Below are 22,635 nucleotides of genomic sequence, written 5' to 3' on the forward strand. Positions count from 1 at the left end.
GACTTGATTATTTGTTTTTTGGGTGTTGAGTTTGAGAAGTTCTTTATAGATCTTGGATACCAGCCCTTTATCTGTAGTGTCATTTGCAAATATCTTCTCCCATTCTGTGGGTTGCCTCTTTGTTTTGTTGACTGTTTCCTTTGTTGTGCAGATTTTTATCTTGATGAAGTCCCAAAAGTTCATTTTTGCTTTTGTTTCACTAGCTTTTGGAGATGTATCTTGAAAGAAGTTGCTGTGGGCGATGTCAAAGAGGTTACTGCCTATGTTCTCCTCTAGGATTTTGATGGATTCCTGTCTCACATTGAGGTCTTTCATCCACTTTGAGTTTATCTTTGTGGATGGTGTTAGGGAATAGTCAAATTTCATTCTTCTGCATGTTAGAACCTCCATTTTTTATTGCACCTCATCAATAGCCCTTTTGATTTCGACTTTGTTAGATTTTAGTTCTTATATTTCTCCAGAAAGGGTTTCTCGAATATCTTCCATGCTTTTTTCGAGCCCAGCTAGTATCTTTAAAATTATCATTCTGAGCTCAAGTTCTGACATCTTACTAATGTCCATATTGATTAGGTAGGTTTCTGGCAGTCGGTACTGTCTCTTGTTCTTTTTTTTTTGAGTTGATTTTTTTTCCGTCTTGTCATTTTGTCCAGAGGAGAATAGATGAATGAGAGAACAAAATGCTAACAGGGTAACAACATCCCCAGAAAATACACACTAAACAAATCAGAAAAGACCTGAAACTGGGGGAAAAGAAAGAGAAAGAAAGAAAAAAGAAAAAAAAGGAAAAAATAAAAACAAAACAGAATATGATCAAATATAATCAGGCTGGTGCATGATTAGTGCCACACACTAGATTTTGAGCGTATTTTGGTCTGTTAGAAGAAAGTGCCTCCAAAAATTTTAAAGAAAGAAAACTTATATATGTACAAAACTAAGGGTTAATATGATAAAGGGATGGAATATGATTGTAAAGATGAAAATTATAAAAGATTTTATAAAAGGAATTGATAAGTTGGTTGAAAAAGAGGATTTAAATAAAAAAAAGAGAATGTGATTAGGCAGGAGACTAGAACAAAGCCATACACTAGACATTTAGGGTATATTTTGGTCTGTTAGAAGAAACTGTATCCCAAAATTTTAAAGAGAGAACAGCTTATATACATATACCAAAAATAAGGTTAACTTTTGTGAAGGGATAGAATATGACTCTAAAAATTAAAAATAAAAAAGGTTTTTTAAAAAAGGGAATGATAGGGGCGCCTGGGTGGCTCTGTCGTTAAGCGTCTGCCTTAGGCTCAGGTCATGATCCCAGGGTCCTGGGATCGAGCCCCGCATCGGGCTCCCTGCTCAGCGGGAAGCCTGCTTCTCTCTCTCCCTCTCCCCCAGCTTCTGTTTCCTCTCTCGCTGTGTCTCTCTCTGTCAAATAAATAAATAAAATCTTTAAAAAAAATTAAAAAAAAATAAAAGGGAATGATAAAATGTTGGTTGAAAAAGGGAAAAAGAAAAATTCAAAAAAAAATAAAAAAGAAAGTTAAAAAAAAATTAACTTTTAAAGACTAAGGAATCATGGGGGGAAAAGCCATGAATTCTATGTGCAGTATTCCCCTAGTGCTGGAGTTCTGCCGTTCTCGGTAATCCGTAAACTTGGTCTTGGCTGGCTGTTCTTGCTGATCTTCTGGGGGAGGGGCCTATATCCGTGTTTCCCAAGTGTCTTTGCCGGAGGCGGAATCGCCCCGCCCTTGCGGGTCTGGGGTAAGTTACCTGCTTGGGTTTGCTCTCGGGAGCTTTTGTTCTCTGCAAGCTTTCCATGCAGCGTTGGAGGACAAGAGTGAAAATGGCGGCCTTTAATCTCCACCCGGAGGAGCCGAGAACTCGGGGCCCTGCTCCTCAGTGAGCCCCCAGAGAAAAGCAGTCAGTCACTCCCATCTCCCCGGTCTCCGGCCACAGTCTGTGCTCACCTGGCCCGTGACTGAGCATTTCTGTCTCTGGCGCCCAACACCGTGTGGAGTCTCCAAACCCAGCAGATCCCTGCGGTGTGCTCCCGCGCTGCTTCTCCCCGGGGAGGAAGGGGAGTCTTCCCAGATCTGCCACTTGTTGGGTCCCTGCTGGAAGAGCAGTGGCCCGACTGTGTCGTGGATCACGGTTTATGGCCATCCCGAACTGAGAGCCTGCTCCTCGGCTCCGTCTCTGCAGCCGGCTTCCCCATTCCGATACCTGGGAGCTCTGCCGCACTCAGGCACCCCTGGTCTTTCTGTGACCCCGAGGATCCTGAGACCACACTGTCCCGCGAGGGTTCCATTCCCTGCTTACCCACTGGAGTGACGTCCCTCAGAGGAGCAGGCTTTTACAAGTTCCGATTTTATGCTCTGCTGCTCTATCACTTGCCGGTATTGGCTGACGGAGCCCACCCCCACCACGCTGTCTGTCTTCCCGAATATTACATCAGGTTCACTTCTCCGCACATCCTGCCTTCCAGAATGTGGTCGCTTTTCTGTTCAGAGAGTTGTTGCTATTCTTTTCTTCCATCTCCTGTTGAGTTCGTAGGTTTTTAGAATGGTTTGATCCCTTTCTAGCTGAATTCCTGGGACCAGACAAAATCCAGGTCTCCTACTCCTCCGCCATCTTGCTCCTCCCCTAGATGTAAAAATATTTATTCCCCTTATCGGGGCACCTGGGTGGCTCAGTTGGTTAAGCATCTCCCTTCAGCTCAGATCATGATCTCAGGATCCTGGGATTGAGCTCTTCATGGGGCTCCTTCCCCATCGGGGATTCTGCCTCTCCCTCTGCCCCTCCCCCCTTTTGTGCTTATGCCTTCTCAATCTCTCTCTCCCCCAAATAAATTTTAAAAATCTTTAGAAAATATTTATTCCTCTTATCATCAAGAGACAGAAACCACACAGTAATTTGAACAAGGACTGTAAAGAATATTTTTTTTAAGAAATTAGGCATTGAGAAGGATAAAGGAGCTAAGGGAGAAAAGGTAAGGAAAGAACAAACCTGAAAGGGGGACTCTCTCCCCAAAACTGGATTTTAGAGCTTGTTGGAAATGTGTTAGCTGTAGCCCAGTAGATAGTGGAGAAATTCACTGGGTTGCCTTGCACCAGAGCTGGTACACAGTCACAGGGTCAGGGCTGACAGGGAGGGAATTGCTGAGCAGGAATGACAAGAGAACCTCCCCTCCCCCTGCTCGGGTGTGGTTAGGCCCTGAGGTTGGGGATTTGACTGACTGACTGACTGACTGACTGACACACACACACACACACACACACACACTCCCTTCCCCCCTCCCCCAAAGACAATTTTTCTATTGCATTGTTCTACTACCACTCTCTACTGACAGAACTTTAAATTTTTGGCAGGCAGAAGGAGAACATTGACTTGAGTCTAGACCCTTTATTACAAAGTAGATTTGAAACTGAGAGTGAATAGGGGCGCCTGGGTGGCTCAGTTGGTTAAAATGTCTGACTCTTGATTTCAGTTCAGGTCATAATCTCAGGGTTGTGAGATGGAGCCCCGAATAGGGCTCTGAGCTCAGAGGGGAGTCTGCCTGGGACTCTCTCTCTCCCTTTGCCCCTCCCACCACTTACATGTGCCTGGGCTCTCTCTAAAATAAATAAATAAATCTTAATATATATATATTTGCAATTGAAAGGCAGTCAGTAATTGGCACAGTCCACTTCCTTGGCTACTTAGCTTCCATATCAATGCTTCTAAACACGTTTGAACTTCCATCCAACAACAAAAGAATTCTCTTTATACCTTACAAGATAAAGCTGTCTTTCATACAAGTGAAGAATTTCTTACCCTCTCCCCAAAATAATGAGAGATACAATCCTAATAGTCATTGCTGGCTATATGAATTACATACTTTATCACAGTGCTTCTGAATATTCTGCTAACTAAAGACTACCTTGTAAAGTTTACTTCCAACAAATTATATATAAAATAAATATAGGGAAGAGAGGGACGAAGGAAATGGTTAACATTTACACAAATTTAGACATAATATATACAATAAACGAAGGAAAAATATGTAAAGCTCCTATATTCCTTGTTGCTATGATTGGTCACAAGGTGGTAGTTGGTACCTCTGGCTTCCTTCTTTCACTCCCCATTCAAATACTTTTGCCCTAAGCCAGCCTTTCATCTGTCCTGAGTTCTCTGCTGATGATGTGAACAAAACTTTGATTTCTGAAGGGTCCTTAAATGTCCTGTGGTGGTGGTGGTGGCAGTTTTCCATTAACTTTGAATAGTAGACCTGGAAGTACAATGAGAAGTCTAAGTGAATCTCCTGGGCTTCAGATGTAGTCCTCTTGGCCCCCATTTTGTGCAGCAACTCAATTTCCCCTTATGATTGGAATCAATCACTCAGGCCCTTAGAGTAAGTAACCCCTCTCCCTGCCTGTTGGTTCAGCGGCCAGGTGGAAGTATTTAATTCAGTGGAACAGTTGTGTTTCCTGGTAGAAGCAATCTTCCATTGGGCACTAAGTCTCAAAACCAGCAGAGCTCAGAGTTTTTTGGATGGGAATCAGAAATTCTGTGAACGACTTACTAGGTATATCAGTGAGAAGAGGCACTGTCCTCCACGACAGAAAAAATCCATTGTAAGTAATCTGCCTCCAGGTGACTGGTCCCCCCAAGGAATGGTGCCATACCAGAGTCTCAGCGTTGATCTCTGATGTTCGCAGGTTAGGTTCCCAACAGTAGCATTAGCAGTTGAGGCGCTGCATATTCTGTCTCTGCCACCATGGCTGCTTCATTCATGGGCCCATTGAACAAGCACTGGTGTAGCTGGAGGAAGAGTTTGATTCACTTCCATAGTAGGGCATTTCATTTTGTTCACCTGATGATTAAAAGCCTCCTTCACAGAGCATGCCCTTGAGGCACTCATATGAGACACAGGTATCTTCAGAGTCTGTGCCCATTCTGAAAGAAGTGCTTCCGTAAACCTCTTCCCAGATTTCTCATTAGCAGTCTTCCAATCCTGTTCGTTCCAGATCCCTGAGCATTCAACCACACCATTAGTAACTGTCCATGAATCTGTTTCAGTCAGTAATTCCGGCCATCTCTCAGTCCAGACAAAATGGACATCTCAGTGTACTGTGAAGTTCTATTCCCTAGGAGGATTTTCCTTTACCACCTTCTTTCATGGTCACCCCTGAGTGACCTGTGGGCCATCCACTTTTGGATGGTACCAGCATACCGTGCAGACTCACTGTTTGAAATAGGCTCAAGCTTTTTCTTCCTCAGTCAGCCAGTCATAAGGAACTGCCCAGGTGGGCATAGGCATGGATTGAGGTAGAGGAGGCACTCCAGTAGGAGTTGATGTTCAAGGAGTCTGATCTACCTATCTGCTCCTGGGGGCGCCTGGGTGGCTCAATTGGTTAAGCGACTGCCTTCGGCTCAGGTCATGATCCTGGGAGTCCCAGGATAGAGTCCCGCATCAGGCTCCCTGCTCAGCCGGGAGTCTGCTTCTCCCTCTGACCCTCCCCCCTCTCATGCTCTCTGTGTCTCTCATTCCCTCAAATAAATAAATCTTTAAAAATAAATAAATAAATAAATACCTGTCTGCTCCTGGGTAAACTCAGCCTCTTACACAGATTGCTACTGTCCCTGCCCAACAGTTGTGGCTAACTATGCAGTTCATAATAGGAAGTACAGGAGACATTGTCACCTGATGTTCTGTAGTTAGGCATTCAGCATCTCCGAAGGCCCAGTAGCAAGGCAGAACTTGTTTCTCAAAAGTAAAATAGATATTTGCAGAAGATGTTATGTTTGAGAAATCGTAGACCTCTACACTGTCATTCTCAAATTAGTGTTTGGGAGAGGCTCTATAGAGCATCCGTATTTGCCATGGACACTAAAGGTACCACTGGATATGCTGGTTCCTAAGGCCCAGATGGTACAGGGGCTTATACTCCATCTTGAATTTGCTAGCAGCCTTGGGGGTGATTCTGAATATGGGTCAAAGTAGCATACTTAGTGTATGTTACCTCTAGAATACAAAAATACTAACCAACCATTGTGCCTCTCTTTTTGTGGTAGATGGCATGAGGGTACAGCAACTTGTATTTCAACTTGGTGGGGATATATTGTCATGTCCCAAATTATGAAACCCCCAGAAACTTCATGGAGGGCAGACCATTTGAAATTTTTAATGTAATTTAAATCAGTAAAATACATTTTTTAAAATTTACTAAAAACTAAGTAGATACATAATAAATCAAATCTGAAATTTAAATGTCTTCTCAAATGAATTTCGTCTTTTTCTGGAGTTGAGTTCACTTTTTAATTGCCACAGTAAAAATCTAATTGTAGCTCAAGAAAGCAAGGACTTTAGTGTGTGTGATTTTCAAATAAAATACAATGCATGTATTCATTTATTCATTCAAACATTAATTTATGGAGCAAGTATTATCTTTTTATAAGACAGTACCATTAAGACAAAAAAGACATTTACTTTGGATTGGGCTGACTCTTTTGTTTGAAAAGGGCCACACTGCTGTTTGACATGGAAAGAAAGCTTACTTTGTGAGGCAGTTGTGGAAATGGATTCTGCAGATAAGCAGGATTAGCTAGGCAAAGAAGAAGGGAGCAGACATTGAAGTCAGAGAGAATATCTCCAGTACTGGGGCATTAATTGATTTAGTAAACATGGAGTGCTTATGTGTGTCACCCACTCTGCTAGTCTTGGGGTTGTTAAGGTTATCCTCTTTATAAATAGCACTGTACATAGCTTTGTTCTTTTTTTACGGATGTATTTTTTAAAAGAACTTTTGACAAGTAAATTTGTACCATTCAGAAGTATTGTCATCCAAACCATTTAACCTATCTACATAGATGACTAACCACTTTTATTAATCTCTTCGTCAGATTTTTAAGTACATAATGTGAAAAATAAATTCTTTTTTTTTTTTTTTCCCATATTTCTGACCCAAACAGGAACACTGTTCCTTGGTTTTAACTCTTTTATTGTGCAATATATGGGTAAAGTGGAGATAACCCAAATGTGCATATCAGTGAGTTATTATAGATTAAACATTTGCCTAATTACTACCCAGATCAAGAAGTTGGACATTATCAACACCCTGGAGGCAGCCTGCAGTCTTTTCTCAAATTGGATTTCCTACTTCCCCCTTCCCCACCAAAGATAACATTTTTAAAAATTTAATTAGTCTTTAATACCTGTAGTTTTAGCCTGACTATATGCACACCTAAACACTGTAGTTTGGTTTTGTTCACTTTTGAACTTGATATGAGTGTAATCATACAATATTCTTTTGTGTGTAGCTTCTTTGGCCCACTGTTAATGAGATTCATCCATGTAATTAGAGTTACTTCTTTCTTTATTAGTATTACATTGTTTGTATAGTTGAGGGCTATTACAAGTAAAGCAGCTGTGAACATTCTTGTACATCAGATGCACATGGGCATGCATTTATGTAGCAGAGAATTGTTGGCTCTCCGGATGTGCCTGTATTCATATGAACAGTATTCATATATTGTTGATTGCAAGTTATACTCTAAAGTGGATGTACTATTTTACACACTCACCAGCATTTGAGAATGAGATGAGAATTTGTTGTTCCATATCCTTACCAACATTTAGTATTGTTGGGATTTTTATTTATTTTGACTGCTGAATTTCAGTTACTCTGTTGAGTTTCTGTACCTCCTATAATTTTGATTTGCATATTACTGATTGCTGATGAATGAGTGCATTTTTATTTGAATAACCTTTTTATTTCCAAGTGTATCTTCAGATCTGGTGCCCATTTTTTAATGCATTGTCTCTTTGTTAATGAGACGTAGAAATTCTCCGTGTATTCTGAATAAGAACCTTTGGTTATTGTTGTTGCAAATACTTTTTACCTGTGTCTTGTATTGTTCATTCTCTTAGTAGTGCCTGTGGATTAATGAAAGTTCTTAATTCTAATGTAGATCAGTCTTTTTCTTTTTGTCTTCTTTGCTTAAGAAATATTTCTGTACCTGAAGTCATGAAGATATTTTCCTTTGTTACTTTCCAGAACTTTCCTTGTGTTCCTTTCACATTTAGGTCTGTATTCTACTTAGACTGGATTTTTGAGTACGATAATGTTGCACAGTTTTCCATATGGATTCCTATATATCCTTTTCCCATTCTCATTCAATGCCACATTTTTTTAATAAACAAATATCCACATATGTGTGCCTTTTTCTGGGCTCCTGAACCGTTACATTAGATTTTGTTTGTCCCTGCTTGAATGTCACACTGTTGTAATTACAGTAGCTTTATAGTGTGTCTTGAAGTTTAATAGAGAAACTGTTAATGAGAAACTGCTAAACTGCTTTCCACAGCATTGTACCATTTTAAACTCCCACCAGCAGTGTCTAAGAGTTCTGTTTCTCTTCCTACACAGTCACCAACACGTGATTGTCAGTCTTTTAGTTTAGCTATTCTAGTCACTGTGAAATAGTTTGCATTTTAATTTTCCTGCTTAATGATATTTAGCACTTTTTCTTGTGTTATTGGTTGCTGCTTCCTCTGTATTCTTTTGTGAAGTATCTGTATAAAGTTTTTTTGCCTGCTTTAAAGTTGAGTTGTCTTAATTTTTTTGTAGGAATCTTTAATACATTCATGATACAAGGTGACAGATTTTGCATACATTTTATTTCATTTTTGGCTTGCATTTTCGTTTTCTTAATTGTTTTTTTTAAAGATTTTATTTATTTGACAGAGAGACACAGCGAGAGAGGGAACACAAGCAGGGGGAGTGGGAGAGGGAGAAGCAGGCTTCATGCTGAGCAGGGAGCCCGATGCGGGGCTCGATCCCAGGATCCTGGGATCATGACCTGAGCCGAAGGCAGACGCCTAACGACTGAGCCACCCAGGCGCCCCCTTAATTGTTTTTTATTAGCACCACGCTCTAACCAACCGGGCTAACTGGTCACCCTAATTGTTGTTTAAACAGCTTTATTAAGGTGTAATTGATGTAGACTAGATTGCACTTATTTAAAATATACAGTTTGATAAACTTTGGTGTATGTATACACGTGTAAAACCACCACTCTAGTATAAAATGAGCATATCCATCACCCCCCAAAAATTGCTCATGCCCCTTTGTAAACTTAGTATTTCATCCTTCCTATTCCCTCCCATGGTCCTGAGGGATTTTTTTTTTTTTTTGTCACTATAGATTACATTTTCTAGAATTTTATATAAGGCGAAACATAAAATATATATTCTTTTCTTGGCTGGCTTCTCACGCTCATTAAAATTACTTTGGGGGCTTATCCATGTTGTAATATGTATCTATATTTCTTTCCTTTTTTCTTTTAAGATTTTTTTTTTTTATTTATTTATTTGAGAGAGAGAGAGAATGAGAGAGAGCAAGCACATGAGAGGGGGGAGGGTCAGAAGGAGAAGCAGGCTCCTCGCCAAGTAGGGAGCCCGATGCGGGACTCGATCCAGGGACTCCAGGATCATGACCTGAGCCGAAGGCAGTCGCTTAACCAACTGAGCCACCCAGGCGCCCCTCCTTTTTTCTTTTTTAAATCACCATGCTGTACGTTAGATCACCAGAACTTACTCTTGTTGCATCTGAAAATTGGTTCCCTTTGATTTTCATTGCTGTAATTCCCTCTCCCCTGAGTACCTGGCAACCACCATTTTAGTCAGTTTCTATGAAATCGAGTTTTAAAAAAAAAATTGGGGGACTCTACATGTGATACTGTATAGTATTTCTCTTTCTGTTTATAGTTTACTTCATTTGACATAATGGCCTCACTGTTCATCCATGTTCATCCATGAAATGAGAGGATTTCTTTCTGTACCACATTTTCTTGATCCATTCATCTTTCATATATTTCATTGCTTTTATTGCACTATTCTTTTGTATGGGTATACCACTCTTTGTTTGCAGTTCAACTATTCATAGACATTTGGGTAATTTCCTGTTTTTGATTATTTTGACTTGTGATGCTATCGACATTTGTATACCAGTCTTTATATGGACATATGGTTTCTTATCTTTTGAGTACATGGGAAGAGAATGGAAGAGAATGGATTATAAGTCTTCATGTGGACACATACTTTCATTTATATACATATATAAGTATATATGTATATTTATTTTGGAAAAGCTAGGTTGTGTGGTAGAGGGATATTTAACCTTTTAAGAAAGTGCCATACTCTTCTCCACAGTTGTCATTTTACATTCCCACCAGCAGTATATGAGAATGCTAGTTGTTCCACAACACCTCCTCACAAACACTTGGTAAGGTCAATCTTTTTTTTAGAGAGAGAGAGAGAGAAAGAGAGCGCGCACAAGCGTGAGATGGGGATGGGGAGGGGCAGAGGCAGAGGGAGAGAGAGAGAATCTCAGGCAGACACCCTGCTGAGTGAGGAGCCGGTCTCCAGGGTTCCATCGCCTGACTGTGAGATCATGATCTAAGCCAAAATCAAGAGTCAGTGCATATTTTACCTGTGCATATTCAATTGTTCTAGCACCATTTCTTGATAAAACTATCCTTTCTCTGAATTACCTTTGTATCTTTGTTGAAATTTTATTGACTATGTGGGTCTGTTTCCCAACTGTCTAATTTGTTTCATTGATTTATTTTTTTTCATTGATTTATTTTTCTACGTTGTACCATTGCCACATTATCCTGATGACTCTAGCTTTATAATATGTTACAGAATGTCTGAGTCCTCCCAGCTTTGTCAAATTGTTTGGGTTATTATAGGTTCTTTACATGTAGTTTCAGATGAATTTTAATTTAAAAAAGCAAAGCCTGGGATTTTGATTGGAAAGGCACTGAATCTGTAGACCATTTTGGGTAGTAGTGACATCTTAACAGTTGAGTCTTTTAGACCGTGAACAAGTGCATCACTCTATTTGTTTAGGTCAACAATGTTGTGTAGTTTTCTCTCAGTGGTCTTCCGTAGTCTTCAGTGTTGAGGTGTTGCATGTGTTGATTTTATATCTTGTAACCATACTAAATTCACATGTTCGTTCTAATAGCTGGCTTAGAGAATCTGTAGGATTTTCTGTCTATTGTCTACTGATTTGTGAGTTGACTATTGTTTTTTTTTTCCCCCTAATTTAAACGTGTCCCCCCCCTGCCCCCCCCAAGCATTTCCTGCCTTACTACCCTGGGAAGAAACTACAGTACAATGTTGAGATGTACAGAGAGCAGACGAGCTTTATTGTTCTGTCTAGAAGGGGAATTGGGGATGGGAAGGTAGAAGCATTCACTTTTTTTTTTTTTTTAAAGATTTTATTTATTTGACAGAGAGAGATACACAGCGAGAGAGGGAACACAAGCAGGGGGAGTGGGAGAGGGAGAAGCAGGCTTCCCGCAGAGCAGGGAGCCCGATGCGGGGCTCGATCCCAGGACTCTGGGATCATGACCTGAGCTGAAGGCAGACGCTTAACGACTGAACCACCCAGGCGCCACCGAAGCATTCACTTTTTAACCAAATATATTCATAGGTGAAAATTTTTTGCAGATGCTGTTTATCTCGTTGTCAGTTTGTAATCTATACTTTATTGCACCCTCATCATCAGGCAACCACTGTTCTGCTTTCTGGTATATAGATAACATTTACCACTATACCATATACCGCAATATGTTGTATAGTTCTTGGTATTTAAAATATCTCACTTAGCATAATGTTTTGGAGATGCCTTCATGTTGTCATGTATATCAATAATTCATTTTGTAAAATTGGTCATTAGTATCCCATTGTATGCATATATCACAGTGTGTTTATACATTTTACTGTTGAAAGAAATTAAGGTTGTTTCCAGTTTTTTGTGGTAACAAATAAAGCACCTATGATCATTTCTGTACAAGTCTCTGTATGGACTTGTGTTTTTCTTCAGTAAATACCTTGAGTTCAGTGGCTGAGCTGTATGGTAGTCGTGTTTAACTTCTCAAAAGAACTGCCAGATGTTATGTCGAGTTTTCATTTATATTGCTATGACCAGTATATAGAATTCACATTGTTCATTATCCTCTTCAGTGCTTGAGATGGTTAGTCTTTAATTTTAGTTACTCTGGTGTGTATGAAATGGATCTAATTGTGGTATAATTTGCATTTCTGTGATAACTAATACTATCAGCTTTTTTGCCTGTAGTTATTAACCATTCACAGATCTTCTCTTGTGAAAAGTTGTTTCAGTTCTTAAGAGGTTGTCTCTTTTTTGAGTTATATGAGTTATTTATATATCATGCATAAAAATTCATTACAAGATCTGTTGCAAATACTTTTCCTGGACTGATTCTTACCTTTTCATTTTTCAGTGGTGACTTCTTTAATTGTTACAAAGTCCCAAGGATGACTTTTTCCCCCTTTTATTTGTAGTTCTTATGTGTGCCAACAAATCTTCTATTCCAAGTTTGTAAAGATTTTCTTCTGTTTCTTAGTTTTCTTAAAATGGCTTTATTGAAGTATAATTTGCATACCATAAAATTCATCCATCTTAAGTTCACAGTTGAATAATTTATAGTAAATGTATACATTGGTGCATCACAGTTACAGATGACTTCCATTGCCTGAAAAAGTTGCCTCATGCTCTTTTGCAGTTAACGTGATCTGCTTTCTGTCACTGTCTACTTTTTGCAGTTATTTAAAAGTAGTCTTTGGGGTTTTGGCCTCTGTCAGAATAATGTTTTTGAGATTCATCCATGTTTGAGCATATACCAGTTGTAACACACCTATTTTAAAAAAATTATTAAATTGTACTCCATTCTAGAAAGATACCACATTTTGTCTAGCCATTTATCAGAAGATGAAAATTATGAAAAATAAGAGATTTTTTTATTCTAGTTTGGGAGTTTTTACAAATAATGGTGTTACCAAGATTCGCTTGCAAGTCTTTGTATGGGCCGTGTGCTTACATTTGTTTTTAGATATCCAAAAATAGTGGGATTGTTCTGTTGTATGAAAAGCATATATTTAACTTTTGAAAAGGACGAAATTGTTTAAAAGATGACTGTACTGTTTTACATTCTGACCAGCAACATTTAATGGATCGAGTTTCTCTGTATCTTCTCTATCACTTGTTGTTGACAGTCTTTGATTGTTACTGTTTCAGTGTGTATTTAACAGCATCTCAGTGTTATTTTAATTTCAGTAGTCAGTGGTGCCTTTGCAGATCTTTACATGTGCTTGTTAGGCATTGCTATACCTTCTCTGTTGAATTGTCTGTTAGTGCTTTTCTCTTTTCATTTGTATTGTTTGTCATACTCTCAAGTTGTTAAGAATTTGCAGTTGACTCTTGAACAGCTGATTGAAACATCCGTGTGCATGTTGTAGTGTGGACGTAAGTTTTCAGCTCCTTTGGGAGGAGGAATCTGATTACTAGGTCATATGATAAGAGTATTTTTAGTTTTGTAAGAAATTGCCAAACTCTACCAAAGCGTCTGTGTCATTTCATGTTCCTAGACCAATGAATGAGAGTTCCCATTGCTCCACAACCATATCAAGCATTTGGTGTTGTCTGTGTACTGGTGTTAGCCATTGCTATAGGGTGTAGTGGGAGCTCATTGTTATTTTAATTTGCATTTCCCTGATGACTTCTGATGTGGAGCTTTTCATGAGCTTGCTTGCCATCTGCATATCTTCTTTGGTGGGCTGTTAAGGTCTTTGACCCATTTTTAAATTTTCTTGTTGTTGAGTTTTAAGAGTTCTTTGTATTTTGGGTAACAAGCCTTTTCAGATGGACCTTTTGGAAATATCTTTATCTGTGGCTTGTCTTCTCATTCTCTTGACTTTGTCTTTTGTATAGCAGTTTTCATTGGTAATGAAGTTCAGCTTGTTTCTTTCATGTATCATGCCTTTGATTTTGGAGCTAAAAGGTCACTGACTGATTCCTAGAATCATTTAGATTTTTCCTGTGTTTTCTAGGAGTTGTATGGTTTTATGTTTTACATTTAGATTGGTGATCCATTTTGAGTTAATTTTCTTGATGAGGTGGTGTAAGATCTGTGTCTAGATTCATTTTTTGACACATAGATGTCCATTATTGCAGCACCATTTGTTGAAGAGACTGTCTTTGCTCCACTATGTTGCTTTTGCTCTTTTGTCAAAATCAGTTGAGCATATTCATGGGATCTGATTCTGGGCTCTGTTCTATTTTATTGATACCTTTGTTTATTCTTTAACCAATACCGCAGTGTCCTGTTCCCTGAACCTGTATGGTACGTTTTAAAGTCATCTAGTGTCATTCTTCTTTTTTATTTTTTTAAGATTTATTTATTTGGAAATGAGCAGGAGGGGGAGAAAGAGCACAAGTGGGGGGAGGGGCAGAGATAGAGGGAGAAGCAGACTCCCCGTTGAGTAGGGAGCCGGATGTGGAGCTCCATCCCAGGACCCTGAGATCATGACCTGAGCCAAGGGCAGACATTTATTAACTGAACCACCCAGGTGTCCCTAGTGTCAGTCTTCTGACTTAGTTCTTCTCCTTCAATGTTGTGTTAGCTATTCTAAGTCTTTTGCCTGTCCATGTGAACTTTAGAATTGGTTTTTCAGTATCTGCATATAACTTCCAGAGATTCTGATTGGAATTGCATTGAATCTATAATTCAAGTTGGGGAGAAATGACATCTTGACAACAATGAGTTTTTCTATCCATGAACTTGGAATCTCTCTTCATTTGTCTAGCTCTTCAATATCTTTGATCAGAGTTTTATAATTTTCATCATACTGACCTTGTACATTATTCTGGTAGATTTTTACCATAGAATTTTCTATTTATTTGGATGCCAATGGAAATGGCATTGTGTTGTGTTTTTTTTTTAATTTCAAATTCCGTTTGTTCATTTATAGTATATAGGAAAGTAATTGATATTTGTATATTAAACTTGTATACTGCAACCTTGCTATAATAGCTTATACCAGAAGTATTTTTGGGTTCCCTCCCCCCTAGATTTTGTACTTAGATAAACATGTCATTCGTGAACAGGATAATTTTATCTTTGCCTAACCAACCTTAGACCTTTTGTTTCCTTTTCTGACTGTATTAGTTAGGTCCTCCAGTATAATGTTGAAAAGCAGTGGTTGAGAAGGGGACATCCTTGCTTAGGTTCTCATCTTAGTAGATATTAGCTATTCGTTTTTGTAAATAGTCATAATCAAGTTGAGGAGGTTACCCTGTACTCCTAGTATACTGAGTTTTTATCATGAATGGGTTTTGGTTTTTGTCAAATGCTTTTTCTGCATCTATTGGTATGATTGTGTTATTTTTTTTTTTAACCTCTTGGTATGATTGATTACATTAATTGATTTTTTTTGAATGTTGAACTATCCTTGTATACCTGAGTTAAATCCTACTTGGTCATGGTGTATAATTCTTATACATCCCAGCCCTGTCAGAGTCTGGTTCTGATACTTGGTCTATCTCTTCCATCTGTGTCTTTTGTCTTTTAGTATGCCTTGTCATTTTTACTTGATAGCCAGACATGATGTACTGTGGTAAAAGAAACTGCTGTAAATAGTCCTTTAGTAATATTCTGATAAAGTATGGGAGGAGGGAAAGCATTTTGTAGTCCTGTGATTAGATCTTATTTTTTTGGTGAGCCGTTACTTCTGAAGTGTGAACTTTATATGTATTCCTCAGTTTCTCCCCCATTCCTCCACCTTTTAGGTGGGACAGGATTGCTAGAGTGGGTGGGAGTGGGATATTTCCCTTTCTTCTTATGGAAGGCTAGAGCCAACTTGAGTCTCTTAGACTCTCATGGGCAGACCTTGTGAAGAAGACCAGAATGCTGTGGGATGTTTCAAAATGGTTCCTTTTCTCCCTTCCCCTGCCAGAAGTACAAGGGGCTTTTTTTATTCTCTGTGAGAACCTGGTAGAGATCAGTGAAGTAAAACTCAAAAAAGTATGGGGACCCTTTCATGGATTGTGTCTCTCTGAAGTTTTTAACTCTCAGAGTTGTCCACACTGAGCTTCCAGCAGTTCCTCAATTACAGCTCAATTTTCCTTACCATGGCACTAGATCCTGCAGTGATTGCTACTCAAAGTTGTGTTTTTCTGGACTTGTCTGTCATTACATTCAATTTGGGGGCAGCAGTTGGTTCTTGTTACCTTACTTCTCTTATATATCAAGAAAGGTTGGTGATGTATTGGTTTGTTCACTTTTTTACTTGTTACTAAGACAGATGGCCTTTTCCAAGATGCTTACATGCCAGAACAGAAACTGGAAGTCTGGAAATACTTTGAATCTGTAGATTATTTGAGGGACACTTGAAGTCTTAACATTATAGCATCATCAAAGATGTAAATATATGTAAAAACAGTCCATATTCGTAGATTGGATGATGCTGTGTTGGATGCTATGCTATGTTGTAATTCTGCATTTTTTTAGTGTGTTAGTCCATTAGTCCAACTATTCCCAAATATTTTTCTTTTTGATCCTACTCTGGATAGCATTGCATGCTTAATTTCATGTTTATTTTTTTCATTGCTAGTGTATAGAAACACAGTTGATTTTACATATTGATGTTATGTCCCGTGACTGTGGTACACTCTGAGTTTTCTATCTAGGAAAGTTTATGGGTCCTTAGAGTTTGCCACATATAGGATGGGTCATCTCTGGTAAAGACATTTTACTTCTTCGTACCCATTCTCTGTGCCTTTAATTTTCTTTTTCTTGTGTTACTATACTGCTATAATCTCTAGTACATTGTTGGTTCGAAGTGGTGAGAGTGGACAGCCTTGCCTTGTATTGTTGCATATTGTGTGCATGTTGTAATCCTTAGGTGAACTATTAAGAATTTAATAGCATTTAAAGAACATTTAAAAATCATCACAGAAATTAAAACAGTAGACTAAAACTGCTCATCAGAGACGATGGCAGTAGTGTAGGAGCAGAGGGACAAAAAGGATGGGGCATTTACAAAGTAAGTAGGAAAATCAAACCGTGTCAGTAATTTCATTACATATTATGGTCTAGGCACTCTAGTCAAAAGACGCTTTATCAGATTGTGTGACAATCCAAGATCCAATTATATGTTGTCTTTAGGCAGTACTTAAGGTTCAAAGCACAAATACATTTAAAGTAAAAGGATAGAAATAGATATAGTAGGCAAGTTGTATTCATAAGAGAACTGGAGTGGTCATATCAACATCAATCAAAATCAACTATAAAACCCAATATGTGACTGGAGACTAAGAGCAAATTCTCATAGTTGTAAAAGGATGAATGTATTAGGAACATAAAACAGTTTGTACTGATAGAGCCCTAAAATACTAGAAGTAAAAACTGACAATTGAAAAGATCAGTAGAAATTGAACTCTTACAGCTGGAGATTTCAAAACTCTATCATCAGTAGAACCACTCGATTGAAAAATTAGTACAGACAGATAGTTTGAGAAGTACTGTTACCACTTTGATACTTTTTTTTTTTTTCCAGGTTTATAGATCATTTTCCAGGATACAGCATATTCTAGACTATAAACATCTTAGTAAATTTAAAAAGGTTGAAATTACTCAGGGTTTATTCTCTGAGTATATTGGAATTAAATTATAAATGAATTCCAGGAAGAAATATGAGGATTTAAACAAAACATTTGTAAATGACCCATATGTCAAGGAAAAGTTGACAGCAGAAATTAGAAAATGTTTTGAAATGAATGAAAATGAACACATAACAAATACGGAGATTCCCCTAAAGGGGGAATTTAGAGGGAAATTTACAACACTAAATTTATAGTAACTTAATGAGAAAAGAAGAATGGTCTCAATTCAGTCACCTTAAGTTTTCATCTTAATAAGAATAGCAAAGTAAATTTGAAACAGACGTAAAGTTTGAGTGGAAATCAGTGAAATAAAAACCAGAAAAACAATAGAAAATAATCAATGAAAGGAAAAGTTGGTTCTTTGAAAAGGTCAATAAAACTGATAAACTTTGGGATAGACTGATCATTTAAAAAAGAGAAAGCACATATTACTAAAATCAGGTATGAAAGAAGAGATATTAATATCCTACAGAAGTTAAAAGTATTTAAAAATTTTATAAGCTACTTTATAACAGGGCAAATCTTACAAAGACATACATTACCATAAATAGGCTGAAAAAGAAACTTGGAATATATTTATGAAAAAGTAAAGAAATTAAATTGATAATCACATTTATTCCCACAAAGAAAAGGCTAGGCCCAAATGGCTTTCCTGCCAAGTGTTTTCAGGTATTTAGGGAAGCATTGTTATTTATCCTGTACAAACTCTTCTGGAAATGGGGAAAGAAGGAGCACTTAAAACCTATTTTATGAGTCCAGTATTAATCTAACACTAACACAGACAAAAACAACACAAGAAAAGCAAACTACACATTGTTATCTTTCATGAGCGTACGTGCAGCAGTCATTAACAAAGTAACAGCAAACCAAATCCAGGTATATGTTAATAAAGTATTAGAAACTGAGTAAGTTGGGGTTATCTTGAGAATGCAAGAAGGCTTAGCATTCATAAATCAACTAATACAGTATGCTGTATTAGTAAAATAATGGACAAAAACCATATTCTTTCAGTAAAAAAAGAAAAAAAATTGAAAAAATCTAAAACCTGTTCATGATAAAGCTTTTGAACATACTAGACATAGAGAAGGCAATTTGCTAATTCTGATCTAGGGCGTGAATGGCCTAGAGATTTCCTGTTGGTGGTAAAATGGGATACTATAGGCGTCATCTTAAGTTCTTTATTTTCTCTCTTAGGAATCATAGCCCTGTCCTTCCTGTTTTCCAACGTGTTGAAACTGTGTTGTTTTATATATTTTGTATGATTTTTCTCATTTTTTTTAGGTAGGAGAATAAATCTGGTCCCTGTTACTCTATCTTCAATGAAAGAAACTTCCACAGATTTACTTCCAATTTTTTATGCATTAGATGCTATTAGAGTTTGGGGGAAAAAATAGTTATAGTGCTTAAGAAAAAACAAAAGTGATTTTTTTTATGTTCAGGAGTGATTTATTACATTTAGACATTAAGATTTCGTTACAAGACTGAGATGCTGTCTACTGCACTAAGGAGGCACCTTAGGATTTTGTTATGAACTAATATTTGTGTATAACATTATACTTTGTGAATAATTGACGTTTTTAGAAAATTGAACCTTTTCATAAAAGTACATGATAGGTCTCTTCATTCAGTCACTCTTTCTAGTCTATAAAATTATATAGTGTTTTATAAATGACCTATATTTCCTCATTATGTTTACTTTTTAGTAGTTTATATTTTGCTTGATTAGTGGAGTTTCTTTTTAATTTGGTTAGTTTGTAGTTATATTTTAGATATTTTATAATTGGCCATGGTACTTAATTGCTTTTTACCATTTAAGTGTGGTCTCCATATTAGATAGGTTAACATTTTGTGTCTTAAATAATTAGCAAGTATTTTATTAGCAAGTATTTTATCCTATCCCTCCATCCTTTTAAAACATTCAGTTTCTCTTTTAAAATGAAAATGTTATGTTTTTCCTATATGAATGCTTCCTTTTTTGATTGCTGAGAAGTCTTTCTCCCAGGTGAAGAATACAGAAATATATTTTCTTTTAGAACTAACCCAGTTACAGTTTTTTGAAAGAGGTAGCAGTATTTCTGAAAAATAAATCACATGTGTATCTTAGTATATTTATTTATATATTTAAATGTGGATATTTTTTTAAAGTTCTTTTTATCTTTTGTTGATTACTGCTCCCAAAATATTATAATAATTTATTTTCAGAAAATATTCCATAGTTAGGGCTTCATTCTTTCTTAGGTGTTTTTATGTTAATTCAACATTATACCAAATTCAAGATTTGAGACTAGGCAAGTATCCTAAACTATAAAAGTTTTAGGGAAGAGTTAAAGGCAGATATTTTAAAAGATTTTTCACACAAAATGTGTTGAGAGCAGTTATATCAGGGTAAATATGAAGAAAGATATTTTGGTTTGTTTTTAAGAAAATCTTGTATAAGTGATAGGATTGTAATTTCTTGGTTAACATTTAGGGTTTTGGGGGGGTTTTTTATTTTTTCCTATATTGATATATTTTATCTATAATTTTTGCTAAAGAAATTGTTCTTTTGTTTTTATAGTTTTGGTAAGCAGTTTGGAGGAAAAAGAGGATGTGATTGTCTTGTATTAGAGCCTTCAGAAATGATTGTGGTAAGAACTTTAAAGAATGCTGAATTGTTTTTTTGATATGCTTCAGTTTCAACTTTAAATGTAGTAGGATTTTAAACACTCAAGGAGGTTCCATTACTGTGACTTTTAAAATATTGAGTAACATCAGACCTATACACCAAATTTGGTAAGTTTTTATCTACTTTAAATTTTTTCTGATCCTTGAGAGGATTTAAAGAGTGATACAATTCTGTATATCATGTTCCAAATTTGGTGATTTCTTTTACTACTTCTACCAGAAATTTTTAATGAAGGCCTTATTAGAGGTACCCTGACTTTTCAAGTGTTTTCTCTTTTCCTATTCAATTTAGTTAATAATCTTTGAACATCCATATTCTGTGTGCTGAACTTGAGAGAAAGAGAGAAAAAGAGACACATAGTTATATCCAAGTACAAAATGGTTTAGATCTTAATATTTTTACTTTAAGAGTGTAATTAAGGAATAATTCTTGTTACTAAGAAATCTAGGTAGTTGATGTAACATTAGAAAACCTCACTTTATTCTGTTTTTTTTAGCATTAAAAGAACCAAGAACACAACTTTGTTTTACCTTGTTCTGAGATGACCTTACTAGAAAAATTGCTTATATTGAATGGACTCATTGTCCTGCTAGCGTCTCATGTAGATGATCATGTCATCTGATTTGATTTTAAATTATTAAGAAGTGAGGTTACATTCTTAATTATGCATTTTATTGTCAGGGCCCAAAGCTTCACATCTTCACATAGTTTGTTTTCTCTTCTCCAAACTGGATCATCTACATTATCATGCACTCAGTGTCCTAAATTTCATGTAAACAGAAGAATTTTTTGCTCCTAAAAGGCAAAAATTGTGTCTTACTCACTTTGTCTTCCATTGTATTGCAGAGTGCTGCCTGCATAGTAAGTATTCAGTGAATGTTAATTAAATTGAAGTTTGTTCAAGGCTTGGACTGTGTATTATGTTTTTTTTTTTTAAGTGTTGCTATACATAGCATATCCAAATAAGTCCTCAGAACTCTCTCTTCTAAATAAATGTATTGAGGGGCATTGCAAGAAAACTCCCTCAGGCAGTACTAGTTTTCTCATTTATTTGTCAGTTGATGTATTTTGTATTCTTTGTACTTTATCAGGAAAGAAGAGTGCTTTTTACTGCAGTATTCTCATATACATTGTTTTTTTGTTGTTTAATTTTATTGTGCTAAAATACACGACATAAAATTTACTATCTTAACCATTTTTAAGTGTTCAGTGTAAAGTTATTATTTAAGTAGAAATTAATCACTCATAAATTATTAATTTTCCCCTTAAGTTAAAGGGAAAGCTGTTTTTCTGCCCAGACCAGTCTCTGAGGAGACCTGCTTGCTTTTAGTGGGGAACAGTATTTAAAGCCAAGATAAGGCTGCCCATTGTTTTCATTGCTGTAGGTGCCTTTTTGCTTAGAGGGCCTCTCAGTGAACAGAGCTAGAAAATACATATGTGAGTATATGTGTACTCACACACTTACATATACACGTCTATATTTTTCTGTATCTGTGTTTAAAACCCAGAATTTATTCTGGCCTTTCTTCTTCGCTTCTGTCTTTCTCTAACAGAAAACGTGATTTCCATTATCATCAGTGTATTTACTTATCCAGAGTAGTTGAAGAATTCCTTGCCTGTAACACTGTAGAAAGTGCTGCTAGCTAGAGGATTAACGTGCACAAATACACATATTTTAAGTATATATAACTCGTTTTAAGTATATATAACTTGTTAAGTATATGATAATTCATTATAATTTAACTCTATATCAAAGTATAAAATGTTTCAGTCACCCACCCTAAAAGTAAGGAAATACTCAGAGAAACATTAGGAACCTGGCAAAAGGACAGAAGAACCAGATTAAAGGGACTCCTGTTGGCTAAATCTGGGACAATTTGAGAATCCACATAAAAATTCATAGTAATTAATGGTACCCTTATATATAAGAATTTATAATATGAATCATATGAATGAATGAATGAGGAGGAAGGAAAAATTCTTCCGGATAATTGAATGCAAACTAATAAATACAGAAGAAATGATCTTAGAAAATCATTAATGAAGGCTAACACCTGTGGGCCACTGTTTGAGAAAACAATATTTACATAATCTCAACATATCTCCCCACAAATCATTTATGAAGAGAAAAATTCACAAATTTTTATTGGGGATAATATGGAGGATACCACTATAGTGAAAATCATTGCTACCACCATCAATATGGGCACAAACTGATAAACTGCTTCTAATAGAATGAGGACAAAATATCACCTTTGTGCTAATTTCCTGTGAGAAACGCATACATGAATCTAGTCATTAGAAAATACCAGACGGGTGGAGCAAGATGGCGAAGGAGTAGGAGACCTGGATTTCGTCTCCTCTCAGGAATTCAGCTGGATAGGGATCAAACCATTCTGAATACCTACAAACTCAACAGGAGATTGAAGAAAAGAAGAGCAACAACTCTCTCATCAGAAAAGC

The 22,635-nt window shown here is 36.9% G+C and overlaps 1 protein-coding gene across 6 annotated transcripts in view; it reads left to right on the forward strand.

Moving 5' to 3' along the window:
* RAPGEF6 (Rap guanine nucleotide exchange factor 6) overlaps positions 1–22,635 on the forward strand; it is a 194,369-nt gene that overhangs the window by 31,560 nt on the left and 140,174 nt on the right. For all 6 annotated transcript variants that reach the window (XM_006727876.3, XM_006727878.3, XM_006727877.3 and 3 more), the window contains one exon: positions 20,065–20,134. In XM_006727876.3, the coding sequence (XP_006727939.2) occupies positions 20,065–20,134 (70 nt within the window). The remainder of the gene's footprint in view (positions 1–20,064; positions 20,135–22,635) is intronic.

Source organism: Leptonychotes weddellii, chromosome 7 (assembly GCF_054177405.1).
Source record: "Leptonychotes weddellii isolate Sample4059 chromosome 7, ASM5417740v2, whole genome shotgun sequence".
NCBI lineage: Eukaryota > Metazoa > Chordata > Mammalia > Carnivora > Phocidae > Leptonychotes > Leptonychotes weddellii.